The sequence below is a fragment of the Oncorhynchus nerka genome, unplaced genomic scaffold, assembly GCF_034236695.1.
Source record: "Oncorhynchus nerka isolate Pitt River unplaced genomic scaffold, Oner_Uvic_2.0 unplaced_scaffold_1281, whole genome shotgun sequence".
NCBI classification, from domain to species: Eukaryota; Metazoa; Chordata; class Actinopteri; order Salmoniformes; family Salmonidae; genus Oncorhynchus; species Oncorhynchus nerka.
The window spans coordinates 40001-59411 of record NW_027040064.1 but is presented as its reverse complement, the minus strand read 5'-3'; the positions used below and the strand labels follow the sequence as shown (position 1 = coordinate 59411).

At 46.5% G+C, this 19411-nt stretch overlaps 1 protein-coding gene across 1 annotated transcript in view; it reads left to right on the top strand.

The window, feature by feature from the left end:
• Window positions 1-8726: 8726 nt before the first annotated feature.
• The window catches only part of LOC135568989 (glutamate receptor-interacting protein 1-like), a gene marked incomplete at its 3' end in the record, with an annotated part of 39854 nt that continues 29169 nt past the window's right edge, over window positions 8727-19411 (top strand). The window contains exons 1-2 of the mRNA XM_065015777.1: window positions 8727-8880; window positions 17457-17606. Coding sequence (XP_064871849.1) covers window positions 17486-17606 — 121 coding nt within the window. The remainder of the gene's footprint in view (window positions 8881-17456; window positions 17607-19411) is intronic.

The window sequence follows — 19411 nt, the reverse complement described above, 5'->3', positions numbered from 1 at the left end:
ATCTGCTAGTCTAGTAATCAGGTAGTAATACTATATCTGCTAGTCTAGTAATCGGGTAGTAATACTATATCTGCTAGTCTAGTAATCAGGTAGTAATACTATATCTACTGGTCTAGTAATCAGGTAGTAATACTATATCTAATAGTCTAGTATCTGCTATAGTCTAGTAGTAATCAGGTAGTAATACTATATCTACTAGTATAGTAATTAGGTAGTAATACTATATCTACTAGTAATCAGATAGTAATACTATATCTACTAGTCTAGTAATCAGGTAGTAATACTATATCTACTAGTCTAGTAAGTAGGTAGTAATACTATATCTACTAGTCTAATGTAATCAGATAGTAATACTATATCTACTAGTCTAGTAATCAGGTAGTAATGACTAGTCTAGTAATCAGGTAGTAATACTATATCTACTAGTCTAGTAAATCAGGTAGTAATACTATATCTACTAGTCTAGTAATCAGGTAGTAATACTATATCTACTAGTCTAGTAATCAGGTAGTAATACTATATCTACTAGTCTAGTAATCAGGTAGTAATACTATATCTACTAGTCTAATGTAATCAGATAGTAATACTATATCTACTAGTCTAGTAATCAGGTAGTAATACTATATCTACTAGTCTAGTAATCAGGTAGTAATACTATATCTACTAGTCTAGTAATGGCTAATCAGAAGTAATACTATATCTACTAGTCTAGTAATGTAGTAATACTATATCTACTAGTCTAGTAATCAGGTGGTAATACTATATCTACTAGTCTAGTAATGCCTAATCAGATAGTAATACTATATCTGCTAGTCTAGGTCAGGTAGTAATACTATATCTACTAGTCATAGTAATCAGGTAGTAATACTATATCTGCTAGTCTAGTAATCAGGTAGTAATACTATATCTACTAGTAAGTAATGCCTAATCTACTAGTCTAGTAATCAGGTAGTAATATATCTACTAGTCTAGTAATGCCTAATCAGGTAGTAATAATATATCTACTAGTCTAGTAATCAGGTAGTAATACTATATCTACTAGTCTAGTAATGACTAATCAGATAGTAATATATATCTACTAGTCTAGTAATCAGGTAGTAATACTATATCTACTAGTCTAGTAATGACTAATCAGATAGTAATACTATATCTACTAGTCTAGTAATGAGTTAGTAACACTATATCTACTAGTCTAGTAATGAGGTAGTAATACTATATCTACTAGTCTAGTAATGAGGTAGTAATACTATATCTACTAGTCTAGTAATGACTAATCAGATAGTAATACTATATCTACTAGTCTAGTAATCAGGTAGTAATACTATATCTACTAGTCTAGTAATCAGGTAGTAATACTATATCTACTAGTCTAGTAATCAGGTAGTAATACTATATCTACTAGTCTAGTAATCAGGTAGTAATACTATATCTACTAGTCTAGTAATCAGGTAGTAATACTATATCTACTAGTCTAGTAATGAGGTAGTAATACTATATCTACTAGTCTAGTAATGACTAAGGTAGTAATACTATATCTACTAGTCTAGTGACTAATCAGGTAGTAATACTATATCTACTAGTCTAGTAATGACTAACCAAATAGCAATACTATATCTACTAGTCTAGTAATCAGGTAGTAATACTATATCTACTCGTCTAGTAATTTGGTAGTAATACTATATATACTGGTCTAGTAACCAGGTAGTAATACTATATCTACTAGTCTAGTAATCAGGTAGTAATACTATATCTACTAGTCTAGTAATCAGGTAGTAATACTATATCTACTAGTCTAGTAATCAGGTAGTAATACTATATCTACTAGTCTAGTAATCAGGTAGTAATACTATATCTACTAGTCTAGTAATCAGGTGATAATACTATATCTACTAGTCTAGTAATGTAGGTAGTAATACTATATCTACTAGTCTAGTAATCAGGTAGTAATACTATATCTACTAGTCTAGTAATCAGGTAGTAATACTATATCTACTAGTCTAGTAATCAGGTAGTAATACTATATCTGCTAGTCTAGTAAGTAGGTAGTAATACTATATCTACTAGTCTAGTAATGACTAATCAGATAGTAATACTATATCTACTAGTCTAGTAATGACTCAGGTAGTAATACTATATCTACTAGTCTAGTAATCAGGTAGTAATACTATATCTACTAGTCTAGTAATGACTAACCATTTAGTAATACTATATCTACTAGTCTAGTAATCAGGTAGTAATACTATATCTACTAGTATAGTAATCAGGTAGTAATACTATATCTACTAGTCTAGTAATGGTAGTAATACTATATCTACTAGTCTAGTTTTCTTTGGAGCTGAGAGTAGTAACATTGATTTCTACTAGTCTAGTAATCAGGTAGTAATACTATATCTACTAGTCTAGTAATGACTAACCAGGTAGTAATACTATATCTACTAGTCGTAATCAGGCACACACACACTATATCTACTAGTCAGTAATGACTAACCAGGTAGTACATACATCTACTAGTCTAGTAATCACACAGGGATTACTATACTACTACTAGTAATCTTAATACTAGTATCTACAGGTGAACCAGGTGTAATCAATAATCTGTAGGTTCTAGTAATCAGGTAGCTACATTTCTGCTGCTCAGGTTTTCTTTGGAGCTGAGAGTAGTAACATTGATTTTTATAGACAGGTGAACAGCAGAGTGACACATTTAGTTGTTTCAACTGGAGAATGAATATAACAGAGGAGAGGAGACACACGCACACACACACACACACACGGTACACACACACACACACGCTTACACACACGCTACACACATGCTACACACACACACACACACACACACACACACACATGCTTACACACACTACACACACACACAGGGATTATCGAACCACTACTGGTAATCTGTAGGTTTAAATCTCTGAGTACAGGTGACATTTCTAGTGAGCAGAATGGGCGTGGTTGATCAGTAGCATGTACCTGGGGATTTGGAGACCAGCACCACCCCACATGGTGACCCCTTCACCTACATAGTAATGGTCTAAGTAGTGCACTATATAGGAATAGGGCTCTGGTCTAAAGTAGTGCACTATAGGGAATAGGGCTCTGGTCTAAAGTAGTGCACTATATAGGAATAGGCTCTGGTCTAAAGTAGTGCACTAGGGAATAGGGCTCTGGTCTAAAGTAGTGCACTATATAGAATAGGGCTCTGGTCTAAAGTAGTGCACTATATAGGGAATAGGCCTCTAGTCTAAAGTAGTGCACTATATAGGGAATAGGGCTCTGGTCTAAAGTAGTGCACTATATAGGGAATAGGCCTCTGGTCTAAAGTAGTGCACTATATAGGGAATAGGCCTCTGGTCTAAAGTAGTGCACTATATAGGGAATAGGCCTCTGGTCTAAAGTAGTGCACTATATAGGGAATATGGCTCTGGTCTAAAGTAGTGCACTATATAGGGAATAGGCCTCTGGTCTAAAGTAGTGTACTATATAGGGAATAGGCCTCTGGTCTAAAGTAGTGCACTATATAGGGAATAGGCCTCTGGTCTAAAGTAGTGCACTATATAGGGAATAGGGTGTCATTTGGGACTCAGTTAATAACATATATAGGGAATAGGGCTCTGGACTAAAGTAGTGAACTATATAGGGAATAGGGTTCTGGGTTTATAAGTAGTGCACTATATAGGGAATAGGGTTCTGGTCTAAAGTAGTGTACTACACCTGCATTGCTTGCTGTTTGGGGTTTTAGGCTGGGTTTCTGTACAGCACTTTGAGATATCAGCTGATGTACGAAGGGCTATATAAATAAATTTGATTTGATTTGAATAGGGCTCTGGTCTAGAGTAGTGCACTATATAGGGAATAGCCCTCTGGTCTAAAGTAGTGCACTATATAGGGAATAGGGCTCTGGTCTAAAGTAGTGCACTATATAGGGAATAGGGCCCTGGTCTAAAGTAGTGCACTATATAGGAAATAGGACTCTGGTCTAAAGTAGTGTACTATATGACTTAAATGTAAATGTAATATAGGGAATGGTATAAAGTAGTGTACTAAATAGGGAAAAGGGTGCCATTTGGACATGGCCCAGGGTTCCTGTTGGATCTGAGGATTATAACACAGGCTTTATGAAAAGGTCCAGACCCAGACAGCGTTTCTCTCACACTGCTTCACGATAACGCCACAGTTACCCACTGAGACATTTATCTAATGTTTATGACAATAATAACGGTTCTTTGGGAAAAGGTGTGTAGATTTCTGGTGAATTCCAATGTTTTCTCTGTCTGGTGTTATCTGATGCGATAAGATACTAGTGTATTCTGGAGCGGGGCTAGGGGGATGGATCAGAATCCAGGTTTCCCTGATAGGATGACATACATGACAGACAAGCCAAGCAGCCAATCACACTAAGCCATCTGTGATAATGGGGAGAATGGACGTTGTCATTTTCAATGTCCTTTTTTGTGATATTATCCACATTATCCACACTTAACCCGGAAACCTGCCGCACCAATGTGTTGGAGGATACACCTGGCGACTCCAGGCCGGGCGCAGGGCACACCAATGTGTTGGAGGATACACCTGGCAACTCCAGGCCGGGCGCAGGGCACACCAATGTGTTGGAGGATACACCTGGCGACTCCAGGCCGGGCGCAGGGCACACCAATGTGTTGGAGGATACACCTGGCGACTCCAGGCCGGGCGCAGGGCACACCAATGTGTTGGAGGATACACCTGGCGACTCCAGGCCGGGCGCAGGGCACACCAATGTGTTGGAGGATACACCTGGCGACTCCAGGCCGGGCGCAGGGCACGCGGTCACACGCATGTCATCATAGAAATGACGCGTGTGTGTGTGTGTGTGTGCGCGGTGGGTTAGGCTGATTGGTGGTAGTGATTGGTGGTAGTGCTCCCTATCACAATGCCAAATAGCAGTCTAAAAACCACTTGAGGGGAAATAAATCAGATTTGACCGTTCAGACACATGTCGCATGGCCAGGGATCAGATTTGAAATATCAGATGTGCTTTTAGGCTGTTCAGACTGTCGGAAAAAGAACAGATATATGTTATTTTATTATTTGAATCAGATATACAAACAATGTGGATGTGTGTCACTTCAAACAGCCAATGTGAATAAAGCTTGACAGTAAACAGGGATTCCAATAGCAATCACTGTATGTGTCCCAAATGGCAACATATTCCCTTTGTAGTGCACTACTTGGGGCGGCAGGTAGCCTAGTGGTTAGAGGCAGGTAGCCTAGTGGTTAGAGACAGGTAGCCTAGTGGTTAGAGACAGGTAGCCTAGTGGTTAGAGACAGGTAGCCTAGTGGTTAGAGGCAGGGTAGCCTAGTGGTTATAGACAGGTAGCCTAGTGGTTAGAGGCAGGTAGCCTAGTGGTTAGAGACAGGTAGCCTAGTGGTTATAGACAGGTAGCCTAGTGGTTAGAGACAGGTAGCCTAGTGGTTAGAGACAGGTAGCCTAGTGGTTAGAGACAGGTAGCCTAGTGGTTAGAGACAGGTAGCCTAGTGGTTAGAGGCAGGGTAGCCTAGTGGTTATAGACAGGTAGCCTAGTGGTTAGAGACAGGTAGCCTAGTGGTTAGAGGCAGGTAGCCTAGTGGTTAGAGACAGGTAGCCTAGTGGTTAGAGACAGGGTAGCCTAGTGGTTAGAGGCAGGTAGCCTAGTGGTTAGAGGCAGGTAGCCTAGTGGTTAGAGGCAGGGTAGCCTAGTGGTTAGAGGCAGGGTAGCCTAGTGGTTAGAGACAGGTGGCCTAGTGGTTAGAGACAGGTAGCCTAGTGGTTAGAGGCAGGTAGCCTAGTGGTTAGAGACAGGTAGCCTAGTGGTTAGAGGGAGGTAGCCTAGTGGTTAGAGGCAGCGAGCCTAGTGGTTAGAGACAGGTAGCCTAGTGGTTAGAGACAGGTAGCCTAGTGGTTAGAGACAGGTAGCCTAGTGGTTAGAGACAGGGTAGCCTAGTGGTTAGAGGCAGGGTAGCCTAGTGGTTATAGACAGGTAGCCTAGTGGTTAGAGGCAGGTAGCCTAGTGGTTAGAGACAGGGTAGCCTAGTGGTTAGAGACAGGTAGCCTAGTGGTTATAGACAGGTAGCCTAGTGGTTAGAGACAGGTAGCCTAGTGGTTAGAGGCAGGGTAGCCTAGTGGTTAGAGGCAGGTAGCCTAGTGGTTAGAGACAGGTAGCCTAGTGGTTATAGACAGGTAGCCTAGTGGTTAGAGACAGGTAGCCTAGTGGTTAGAGACAGGTAGCCTAGTGGTTAGAGACAGGTAGCCTAGTGGTTAGAGGCAGGGTAGCCTAGTGGTTATAGACAGGTAGCCTAGTGGTTAGAGGCAGGTAGCCTAGTGGTTAGAGACAGGGTAGCCTAGTGGTTAGAGACAGGTAGCCTAGTGGTTATAGACAGGTAGCCTAGTGGTTAGAGACAGGTAGCCTAGTGGTTATAGACAGGTAGCCTAGTGGTTAGAGACAGGTAGCCTAGTGGTTAGAGACAGGTAGCCTAGTGGTTAGAGACAGGTAGCCTAGTGGTTAGAGACAGGTAGCCTAGTGGTTAGAGGCAGGGTAGCCTAGTGGTTATAGACAGGTAGCCTAGTGGTTAGAGACAGGTAGCCTAGTGGTTAGAGGCAGGTAGCCTAGTGGTTAGAGACAGGTAGCCTAGTGGTTAGAGACAGGGTAGCCTAGTGGTTAGAGGCAGGTAGCCTAGTGGTTAGAGGCAGGGTAGCCTAGTGGTTAGAGGCAGGGTAGCCTAGTGGTTAGAGACAGGTAGCCTAGTGGTTAGAGACAGGTGGCCTAGTGGTTAGAGACAGGTAGCCTAGTGGTTAGAGGCAGGTAGCCTAGTGGTTAGAGACAGGTAGCCTAGTGGTTAGAGGGAGGTAGCCTAGTGGTTAGAGGCAGCGAGCCTAGTGGTTAGAGGCAGGTAGCCTAGTGGTTAGAGACAGGTAGCCTAGTGGTTAGAGGCAGGTGGCCTAGTGGTTAGAGGCAGGTGGCCTAGTGGTTAGAGGCAGGTGGCCTAGTGGTTAGAGGCAGGTGGCCTAGTGGTTAGAGGCAGGTGGCCTAGTGGTTAGAGACAGGTAGCCTAGTGGTTAGAGACAGGTAGCCTAGTGGTTAGAGGCAGGTAGCCTAGTGGTTAGAGGCAGGTGGCCTAGTGGTTAGAGGCAGGTGGCCTAGTGGTTAGAGGCAGGTGGCCTAGTGGTTAGAGGCGGGTGGCCTAGTGGTTAGAGGCGGGTGGCCTAGTGGTTAGAGGCAGGTAGCCTAGTGGTTAGAGGTGGGTGGCCTAGTGGTTAGATGCAGGGTAGCCTAGTGGTTAGAGGTGGGTGGCCTAGTGGTTAGAGACAGGTAGACTAGTGGTTAGAGGTGGGTGGCCTAGTGGTTAGAGACAGGTAGACTAGTGGTTAGAGGTGGGTGGCCTAGTGGTTAGAGGCAGGTAGCTTAGTGGTTAGAGGTGGGTGGCCTAGTGGTTAGATGCAGGTAGACTAGTGGTTAGAGGTGGGTGGCCTAGTGGTTAGAGACAGGTAGACTAGTGGTTAGAGGTGGGTGGCCTAGTGGTTAGAGGCAGGTAGCCTAGTGGTTAGAGGTGGGTGGCCTAGTGGTTAGAGACAGGTAGACTAGTGGTTATAGGCAGGTAGCCTAGTGGTTAGAGGCGGGTGGCCTAGTGGTTAGAGGCAGGTAGCCTAGTGGTTAGAGGTGGGTGGCCTAGTGGTTAGAGGCAGGTAGCCTAGTGGTTAGAGGTGGGTGGCCTAGTGGTTAGAGACAGGTAGCCTAGTGGTTAGAGGTGGGTGGCCTAGTGGTTAGAGGTGGGTGGCCTAGTGGTTAGAGGTGGGTGGCCTAGTGGTTAGAGGCAGGTAGCCTAGTATGTGTTTGTCTCTAGGTCATATGTGGGGGTGGCAGGTAGTCTAGTGGTTAGAGCGTTGGACTAGTAACCGTAAAGGTTCAAATCCCCGAGCTGACAAGTTAAAAATATGTCGTTCTGCCCTGAACAGGCTGTTAACCCACTGTTCCTAGGCCCTCATTGAAAATAAGAATTTGTTCTTAACTGACTTGCCTAGTTTAAATAAGGTAAAAATAAATAAACGTTGGTCCCGTTTTGAAGGAAGGGGTATTTTAAGTTTTGACGTGTTGTAATCATTTAGAAATGATGATGTCCTGCCAGACAATAAGACTGATTCATTCACCATGTACTCTAACTGTGCCAGACAATAAGACTGATTCATTCACCATGTACTCTAACTGTGCCAGACAATAAGACTGATTCATTCACCATGTACTCTAACTGTGCCAGACAATAAGACTGATTCATTCACCATGTACTCTAACTGTGCCAGACAATAAGACTGATTCATTCACCATGTACTCTAACTGTGCCAGACAATAAGACTGATTCATTCACCATGTACTCTAACTGTGCCAGACAATAAGACTGATTCATTCACCATGTACTCTTAACTGTGGAATCTGTTAAGAGTCAGGTATTGTTTAGTGATCCCTTCTAGAAGCCTCCATGAAAAGGCAATACGACGACTGGGCACCTTGATTTAACCTGACTTCTGTGCCCCCCTGTGTCCCAATCAAATTATATGTTATATCCTCCTGAAAACCACTGCTAGACTGGACACCTTCACCTTGATGTATTTACCCCCCCCCCTCACCCATGGTTTACCCTTGTTTCAATCACCTTGTCCCCCCCTCCTTATCCCCTGTGGTGCTTCTCTCTGTTTGTGATCAGTCAAGGTGCAGAGAAGCACGCGGACCCTTCCCTGGGAGTCCTCCTCAGCCAACAACAACAGCAACTTCCTCCCCTACCAACACTATAACACCTACCATCCTGACCAGTCGCAGAGACACCAGGCCTCCAAGCACCACAAAACCTCTCCCAACAACCCCCGTAATGTTCCTTATTCTCCTCTTCCCTGGTCCTCTCCTCTAGTCCTCTTGTTTCTCTGGTCTTCTATGTCTTTCTCCTCCTAGTCCTCTTGTTTCTGTGGTATTCTATGTCCTACTCCTCCTAGCCCTGCTCCTTGTTCCTTTTCCTCCTCCTCCTCCTCCTCCTCCTTCTCCTTCTACTCTTCCTCCTCTCCTCTCCTTCTTCATCCTCCTCCTCCTCTCCCCCCACCTCCTCCTCTCCCTCCTCCTCATCCTCCTCCTCTCCCTCCTCCTTCCTCCTCCTCCTCTCCCTCCTCCTCTCCCTCCACATCCTCCGCCTCCTCCTCTCCCTCCTCCTCATCCTCCTCCTTCCTCCTCTCCCTCCTACTCTCCCTCCACCTCCCCCCTCTCCCTCGTCCGCCTCCTCCTCTCCCTACTCCTCATCCTCCTCCTTCCCCCTCCTCCTTCCTCCTCCTCCTCTCCCTCCACTGCCTCCTCTCCCTCCTCCTCTCCCTCCTCCTCCTCCACCTCCTCCTCCTCCTCCTCCTCTCCCTCCTCCTCTCCCTCCCTTCTCCTCTCCCTCCACCTCCTCCCTCCCTCCTCCTCCTCCTCTCCCTCCTCCTCCTCCTTTCCCTCCTCCTCCTCCTCCTTCTTCCTCCTCATCCTCTCCCTCCTCCTCTCCCTCCTCCTCCTCCTCCTCCTCCTCCTTTCCCTTCTCCTCCTCTCCCTCCTCCTCCTCCTCATCCTCCTCCATCCACCTCCTCTCCCTCCTCCTCCTCCTCCTCCTCCTTTCCCTCCTCCTCCTCTCCATCCACCTCCTCCTCTCCCTCCTCCTCCTCCTCCTCCTCATCCTCATCCTCCTCCCTCCACCTCCTCTCCCTCCTCCTCATCCTCCTCCCTCCACCTCCTTCTCTCCCTCCTCCTCCTCCTTCTTCTGCTCCTTCATCTTTGATCCTTTCATCTATTTATTTCTGTTGAGCTCAGATTTATTTTGGTTTGAAGTGATATTTTCTGTTTCTCATCTGGTTTCCTGGGCTGAAGGAAAATAGAGCAGAACTAAAGTCCTCTTCTGGCTCTTTCCATCTCTCTCCAGTGTTCTCCATCTCTCTCCAGTGTTCTCCATCTCTCTCTTTCTCTCGCTCTCTTCATCGCTCTCTCTGGTATTCTCCATCGCTCTCTCCGGTATTCTCCATCGCTCTCTCCGGTATTCTCCATCGCTCTCTCTGGTATTCTCCATCGCTCTCTCTGGTATTCTCCATCGCTCTCTCTGGTATTCTCCATCGCTCTCTCTGGTATTCTCCATCTCTCTCTCTGGTATTCTCCATCTCTCTCTCTGGTATTCTCCATCGCTCTCTCCGGTATTCTCCATCTCTCTCTCCGGTATTCTCCATCGCTCTCTCTGGTATTCTCCATCGCTCTCTCCGGTATTCTCCATCTCTCTCTCCGGTATTCTCCATCGCTCTCTCTGGTATTCTTCATCGCTCTCTCCGGTATTCTCCATCTCTCTCTCTGGTATTCTCCATCGCTCTCTCTGGTATTCTCCATCGCTCTCTCTGGTATTCTCCATCGCTCTCTCTGGTATTCTCCATCTCTCTCTCTGGTATTCTCCATCTCTCTCTCTGGTATTCTCCATCTCTCTCTGGTATTCTCCATCTCTCTCTCTGGTATTCTCCATCGCTCTCTCCGGTATTCTCCATCTCTCTCTCTGGTATTCTCCATCTCTCTCTGGTATTCTCCATCGCTCTCTCTGGTATTCTCCATCTCTCTCTCTGGTATTCTCCATCTCTCTCTCTGGTATTCTCCATCGCTCTCTCTGGTATTCTCCATCTCTCTCTCTGGTATTCTCCATCTCTCTCTCTGGTATTCTCCATCTCTCTCTCTGGTATTCTCCATCTCTCTCTCTGGTATTCTCCATCTCTCTCTGGTATTCTCCATCTCTCTCTCTGGTATTCTCCATCTCTCTCTCTGGTATTCTCCATCGCTCTCTCTGGTATTCTCCATCTCTCTCTCTGGTATTCTCCATCGCTCTCTCTGGTATTCTCCATCTCTCTCTCTGGTATTCTCCATCGCTCTCTCTGGTATTCTCCATCGCTCTCTCTGGTATTCTCCATCGCTCTCTCCGGTATTCTCCATCTCTCTCTGGTATTCTCCATCGCTCTCTCTGGTATTCTCCATCTCTCTCTCTGGTATTCTCCATCTCTCTCTCTGGTATTCTCCATCTCTCTCTCTGGTATTCTCCATCGCTCTCTCTGGTATTCTCCATCTCTCTCTCTGGTATTCTCCATCTCTCTCTCTGGTATTCTCCATCTCTCTCTCTGGTATTCTCCATCTCTCTCTCTGGTATTCTCCATCGCTCTCTCTGGTATTCTCCATCGCTCTCTCTGGTATTCTCCATCTCTCTCTCTGGTATTCTCCATCGCTCTCTCGGGTATTCTCCATCGCTCTCTCCGGTTCTCTCAATCTCTCTCTTTCTCTGGCTTTCTCCATCTATCTCTGGCTCTCTCCATCTTTCTCTTTCTCTCTCTCTCTCTCTCTCTCCCAATCTCTCCCCCTCCACCTCTCTCTCCGGTTCTCTCCATCTCTCCCCCTTCATCTCTCTCTCTGGTTCTCTCCATCTCTCCATTGTCCCTGAAAGTCACTGAGCTGAGTGTTGTATGTATAACCTCATCTAGGGCATTAAAGCAAGGTGCACAGTGCTGATACAGTCCTGTCAGTCCACTTGGCCAGGGAGGGATGCTGGATTGTGGAGGCACCAGAAAGGGCTCTCCACTAACCATTCAGCGATGTACTACAACATGAATGACATTAGTCTTTATAAACCCTCAGAGGGAGAGAGAGATAAACATAGAGAGAGATAAAGAGAGAGAGAGCAGTGAGAGAAAGACGTAGAGAGAGACATAGAGAGAGAGACATAGAGAGAGAGACAGAGCGAGAGAGACATAGAGACAGAGAGAGAGAGACAGATACTTATGTTCGTACAATGTGAACATGGCTAGCCTGTTAACTGCCCCAGGTGAACTGTCTCCGGTTCACACACACACCTCCGACACACACAGAGCTGTCTCCAGTTCTGTTCTGATCACTGATCAGTATTCTGGTCACGTAGCGTTGGTGTGTCTTAGTGTGTGACGACCCAGGTGTTTCGAGGGTCTCCTGAGACAGCTTGTCAATGTTAATGAATAGCACCAGCTCAACCACTAATACTATGTTCTAATTGGCCCAGTCTGCTACACACACCAGGTAGATTACAGTAGAGTAGATCTCTCTCTCTCTCTCTCTCTCTCTCTCTCTCTCTCTCTCTCTCTCTCTCTCTCTCTCTACCCCCCCCCTCTCTCTCTCTCTCTCTCTGTCTCTCTTTCTGTCTGTCTCTCTCTCTCTCTCTGTCTCTCTCACTCTCTCTCTCCCCCTCTCTCTCTCTCTGCTCCCCATGTCCCTCCCTCTCTCTCTCTCTCTCTCTCTCTCTCTCTCTCTCTCTCTCTCTCTCTCTCTCGTCAATATATAACTATAACTGGAAAAATCAACATTATATTTAAAGTAAACTGTTCTCTATTCATAAATAAGTCATGCCTTTAACCAGCCAGGCCAATGCTGCATCCTCCATGATTACACCACTACTTCCTGACTCTACTCAGAGCTGCATCCTCCATGATTACACCACTACTTCCTGACTCCACTCAGAGCTGCATCCTCCATGATTACACCACTACTTCCTGACTCCACTCAGAGCTGCATCCTCCATGATTACACCACTACTTCCTGGTGCTATTCAGGCTAAGGCTAACACACTCCCCTCCACTCAGAGCTGTATCCTCCATGATTACACCACTACTTCCTGGTGCTATTCAGGCTAAGGCTAACACACTCCCCTCCACTCAGATATGCATCCTCCATGATTACACCACTACTTCCTGGTGCTATTCAGGCTAAGGCTAACACACTCCCCTCCACTCAGAGCTGTATCCTCCATGATTACACCACTACTTCCTGGTGCTATTCAGGCTAAGGCTAACACACTCCCCTCCACTCAGAGCTGCATCCTCCATGATTACACCACTACTTCCTGGTGCTATCCAAGCTAAGGCTAACACACTCCCCTCCACTCAGAGCTGCATCCTCCATGATTACACCACTTGTTCCTGGTGCTATTCAAGCTAAGGCTAACACACTCCCCTCCACTCAGAGCTGCATCCTCCATGATTACACCACTTGTTCCTGGTGCTATTCAAGCTAAGGCTAACACACTCCCCTCCACTCAGAGCTGCATCCTCCATGATTACACCACTTGTTCCTGGTGCTATTGATCCAGCCCGTCATCTCCTAGTCTGCTGCATTGCATCTCAAGGACAACTCAACAGAGAGGTGGAGAGAGAGAGAGATGCCTTCCAGACTCCACTCAGAGCTGCATCCTCCATGATTACACCACTTGTTCCTGGTGCTATTGATCCAGCCCGTCATCTCCTAGTCTGCTGCATTGCATCTCAAGGACAACTCAGCAGAGAGGTGGAGAGAGAGAGAGATGTCTTCCAGACTCAGAGCTGCATCCTGCTGCATCCTACACTACACTCTTAAGATGACTTTTGACCAGAGCCCCTGTGGGGAGGAGAGTGAATAGAGGTTGTCACGACAGCGCCATTCTCCTGATTGATGTCAATTACCCATAATACACTGCAAACCCATCAATGGCTTTCAAAATCGTTTGGTGTTTTTCTCCTTTTTCATTTCTGGCTTTTTTTTTATATCTCTAGACTTAATTTGTTCTGGGAGGTCAGAGTTCATTTGTTCTGCCATCGATGGGAGGTCAGAGTTCATTTGTTCTGCCATCGATGGGAGGTCAGAGTTCATTTGTTCTGCCATCGATGGGAGGTCAGAGTTCATTTGTTCTGCCATCGATGGGAGGTCAGAGTTCATTTGTTCTGCCATCGATGGGAGGTCAGAGTTCATTTGTTCTGCCATCGATGGGAGGTCAGAGTTCATTTGTTCTGCCATCGATGGGAGGTCAGAGTTCATTTGTTCTGCCATCGATGGGAGGTCAGAGTTCATTTGTTCTGCCATCGATGGGAGGTCAGAGTTCATTTGTTCTGCCATCGATGGGAGGTCAGAGTTCATTTGTTCTGCCATCGATGGGAGGTCAGAGTTCATTTGTTCTGCCATCGATGGGAGGTCAGAGTTCATTTGTTCTGCCATCGATGGGAGGTCAGAGTTCATTTGTTCTGCCATCGATGGGAGGTCAGAGTTCATTTGTTCTGCCATCGATGGGAGGTCAGAGTTCATTTGTTCTGCCATCGATGGGAGGTCAGAGTTCATTTGTTCTGCCATCGATGGGAGGTCAGAGTTCATTTGTTCTGCCATCGATGGGAGGTCAGAGTTCATTTGTTCTGCCATCGATGGGAGGTCAGAGTTCATTTGTGGGTCCAAATGTTTTACAGAGCCTGTTTGAGTTGATATTGAAAACATGTGGGTTTTATTCCATACATGTCAGACCTACACGGCCAGTATACTTCAATTAGAATCTCTTAATTATCCTCAAATGTCAGCAATGTGTCCAAACTCCATCGAGGAGGTTATTATACTGTAATAAGAGCGAATCACCTGGAGCCTGAACTGCTCTGAACCCCTGTCTCCTGTCCCCTGTCTCCTGTCCCCAGTCTCCTGTCCCCTGAACTCATGTCCCCTGTATCCTGTCTCCTGTCCCCTGAACTCATGTCCCCTGTCCCCTGTCTCCTGTCCCCTTTCTCCTGTCCCCTGAACTCATGTCCCCTGTCTCCTGTCTCCTGAACCCCTGTCTCATGTATCCTGTCTCCTGTCCCCTGAACTCATGTCCCCTGTCCCCTTTCTCCAGTCTCCTGTCCCCTGAACTCATGTCCCCTGTCCCCTGTCTCCTGTCCCCTGTCTCATGTCCCCTGAACTCATGTCCCCTGTCCCCTGAAACCCTGTCCCCTGTCTCTTGTCCCCTGTCTCCTGTCCCCTGTCTCATGTATCCTGTCTCCTGAACCCCAGTCTCCTGTCCCCTGTCTCCTGTCCCCTGAACTCATTTCCCTGTCTCCTGTCTCCTGAACCCCTGTCTCCTGTCCCCTGCCCCCTGTCTCCTGAACCCCTGTACCTGTCCCCTGAACTCCTGTCCCCTGTCTCCTGAACCCCTGTACCTGTCCCCTGAACTCCTGTCCCATGTCTCCTGTCCCCTGAACCCCTGTCCCCAGTCACTTGTCCCCTGTCTCTTGTCCCCTGTCTCTCGTCCCCTGTCTCCTGTCCCCAGTCTCCTGAACCCCTGTCTCCTGTCCCCAGTCTCCTGTCCCCTGAACTAATGTCCCCTGTCTCCTGAACCCCTGTCTCCTGTCCCCTGTCTCCTGTCCCCTGCCCCCTGTCTCATGTCCCCTGTCTCCTGAACCCCTGTACCTGTCCCCTGAACTCCTGTCCCATGTCTCCTGTCCCCTGCCCCCTGTCTCTTGTCCCCTGCCCCTGTCTCCTGTCCCCTGTCTCCTGTCCCCTGTCTCCTGCCCCCTGTCTCCTGCCCCCTGTCTCCTGTCCCCTGTCTCCTGCCCCCTGTCTCCTGTCCCCTGTCTCATGTCTCCTGTCCCCTGTCTCCTGCCCCCTGTCTCCTGTCCCCTGTCTCCTGTCCCCTGCCCCCTGTCTCATGTCTCCTGCCCCCTGTCTCCTGTCCCCTGCCCCCTGTCTCCTGTCCCCTGCCCCCTGTCTCATGTCCCCTGTCTCCTGAACCCCTGTCCCTGTCCCCTGAACTCCTGTCCCATGTCTCCTGTCCCCTGAACCCCTGTCCCATGTCTCTTGTCCCCTGTCTCTTGTCCCCTGTCTCCTGTCTCCTGTCTCCGGTCCCCTGTCTCTTGTCCCCTGTCTCTTGTCCCCTGTCTATTGTCCCCTGTCTCATGTCTCCTGTCCCCTGTCTCATGTCTCCTGTCTCTTTTCCCCTGTCTCTTGTCCCCTGTCTCTTGTCCCCTGTCTCCGGTCCCCTGTCTCCGGTCCCCTGTCTCCGGTCCCCTGTCTCTTGTCCCCTGTCTCTTGTCCCCTGTCTCTTGTCTCCGGTCCCCTGTCTCTTGTCTCCGGTCCCCTGTCTCTTGTCCCCTGTCTCTTGTCCCCTGCCCCCTGTCTCATGTCTCCTGTCCCCTGTCTCCGGTCCCCTGTCTCTTGTCCCCTGTCTCTTGTCCCCTGCCCCCTGTCTCATGTCCCCTGTCTCCTGAACCCCTGTACCTGTCCCCTGAACTCCTGTCCCATGTCTCCTGTCCCCTGAACCCCTGTCCCCAGTCCCATGTCTCTTGTCCCCTGTCTCTTGTCCCCTGTCTCCTGAACTCCTGTCCCCTGAACCCATGTCTCCGGTCCCCTGTCCCCTGTCTCTTGTCCCCTGTCTCATGTCTCCTGTCCCCTGTCTCCGGTCCCCTGTCTCCTGTCCCCTGTCTCTTGTCCCCTGTCTCCTGTCCCCTGTCTCCTGAACCCCTGTCCCCTGTCTCCTGAACCCCTGTCCCCTGTCTCCTGTCTCCTGTCCCCTGTCAGCCTGAGACAATTAGTTGGCATTTATTAGCCTTAGCCTGGATTTTATTTCTTAATTAGCAGATGGATTACAGGACTTACACACACACACACACACACACACACACACACACAGGGCTTAGAGACTGGTTGTCTGTGATGGTCTCATTACCGGGTACTGAATGATACACAGGCTTTGTCTCAGGCTCAGAGTAGTTAGTCTAAGAGATGACCGGGGTATTGTTGCACACACATAATATAGACTCAGGGACAGAGACAGTATAGACTCAGTGTTAGAGGGGACAGAGACAATATAGATTCAGTATTAGAGGGGACAGAGACAATATAGACTCAGTATTAGAGGGGACAGAGACAATATAGACTCAGTATTAGAGGGGACAGAGACAATATAGACTCAGTATTAGAGGGGACAGAGACAATATAGACTCAGTATTAGAGGGGACAGAGACAATATAGACTCAGTATTAGAGGGGACAGAGACAATATAGATTCAGTATTAGAGGGGACAGAGACAATATAGACTCAGTATTAGAGGGGACAGAGACAATATAGACTCAGTATTAGAGGGGACAGAGACAATATAGACTCAGTATTAGAGGGGACAGAGACAATATAGACTCAGTATTAGAGGGGACAGAGACAATATAGACTCAGTATTAGAGTTATAGTATGTTAGTTTCTCTTCTCCATCCCTCTCTCTTATCGATCCCTCTCTTCTCCATCCCTCTCCTCTCTCTTATCGATCCCTCTCTTCTCCATCCCTCTCTCTTATCGATCCCTCTCTCTTCTCCATCCCTCTCCTCTCTCTTATCGATCCCTCTCTCTTCTCCATCCCTCTCCTCTCTCTTATCGATCCCTCTCTCTTCTCCATCCCTCTCTTCTCCATCCCTCTTATCGATCCCTCTCTTATCCATCCCTCTCTCTTATCGATCCCTCTCTCTTCTCCATCCCTCTCTCTTATCGATCCCTCTCTCTTCTCCATCCCTCTCTTCTTCATCTCTCTCTCTTATCGACCCCTCTCTCTTATCCATCCCTCTCTCTTCTCCATCCCTGTCTTTTCTAATCCCTCTCTCTTCTCCTCTCTCTCTCCTCCTCGTACAGCTCTAGGCTCCTCCTTCTCTCCTACCTCTATGAGTACCTACAGTCTGAGCTCCCTCAACATGAGCACCCTGCCCAGGAACATGTACCCCACCAGCCCCAGAGGAACCATGATCAGGAGGAAACTCAAGAAGAAGGACTTCAAGAGCTCACGTACGTTACGTAATATAATATACGTTGATGTAATAATGTACGTTCCCTTAATGTCTAGCTCATAGTTTAACATGGTCATATCTGCTGACACTGGGGAATGATGTAGTAATATACGTTCCCTTAATGTCTAGCTCATAGTTTAACATGGTCATATCTGCTGACACTGGGGAATGATGTAATACTATACGTTCCCTTAATGTCTAGCTCATAGTTTAACATGGTCATATCTGCTGACACTGGGGAATGATGTAATACTATACGTTCCCTTAATGTCTGGCTCATAGTTTAACATGGTCATATCTGCTGACACTGGGAATGATGTAATACTATACGTTCCCTTAATGTCTAGCTCATAGTTTAACATGGTCATATCTGCTGACACTGGGAATGATGTAATACTATACGTTCCCTTAATGTCTAGCTCATAGTTTAACATGGTCATATCTGCTGACACTGGGGAATGATGTAATACTATACGTTCCCTTAATGTCTGGCTCATAGTTTAACATGGTCATATCTGCTGACACTGGGAATGATGTAATACTATACGTTCCCTTAATGTCTAGCTCATAGTTTAACATGGTCATATCTGCTGACACTGGGAATGATGTAATACTATACGTTCCCTTAATGTCTAGCTCATAGTTTAACATGGTCATATCTGCTGACACTGGGGAATGATGTAGTAATATACATTTTTACTTTGTGATTTATTTTGGGGTAATTTTCAAACGCAAAGTGATTTATGGTGAATATAGACAACAATATACATTATAGTCAATCTGTCTGGTAAAACCATAAAATGACTGACAGACAGCTGGCCTTAATGAACTAACTGACAGACAGCTGGCCTTAATGAACTAACTGAACAGACAGCTGGCCTTAAAGAACTAACTGACAGACAGCTGGCCTTAATGAACTAACTAAACAGACAGCTGGCCTTAATGAACTAACTGACAGACAGCTGGCCTTAATGAACTAACTGACAGACAGCTGGCCTTAATGAACTAACTAAACAGACAGCTGGCCTTAATGAACTAACTGACAGACAGCTGGCCTTAATGAACTAACTGACAGACAGCTGGCCTTAAAGAACTAACTGACAGACAGCTGGCCTTAATGAACTAACTAAACAGACAGCTGGCCTTAATGAACTAACTGACAGACAGCTGGCCTTAATGAACTAACTGACAGACAGCTGGCCTTAAAGAACTAACTGACAGACAGCTGGCCTTAATGAACTAACTAAACAGACAGCTGGCCTTAATGAACTAACTAAACAGACAGCTGGCCTTAAAGAACTAACTGACAGACAGCTGGCCTTAATGAACTAACTAAACAGACAGCTGGCCTTAATGAACTAACTGACAGACAGCTGGCCTTAATGAACTAACTGACAGACAGCTGGCCTTAATGAACTAACTGAACAGACAGCTGGCCTTAAAGAACTAACTGACAGACAGCTGGCCTTAATGAACTAACTAAACAGACAGCTGGCCTTAATGAACTAACTGACAGACAGCTGGCCTTAATGAACTAACTGACAGACAGCTGGCCTTAATGAACTAACTGAACAGACAGCTGGCCTTAAAGAACTAACTGACAGACAGCTGGCCTTAATGAACTAACTAAACAGACAGCTGGCCTTAATGAACTAACTGACAGACAGCTGGCCTTAATGAACTAACTGACAGACAGCTGGCCTTAATGAACTAACTGACAGACAGCTGGCCTTAATGAACTAACTAAACAGACAGCTGGCCTTAATGAACTAACTGACAGATAGCTGGCCTTAATGAACTAAC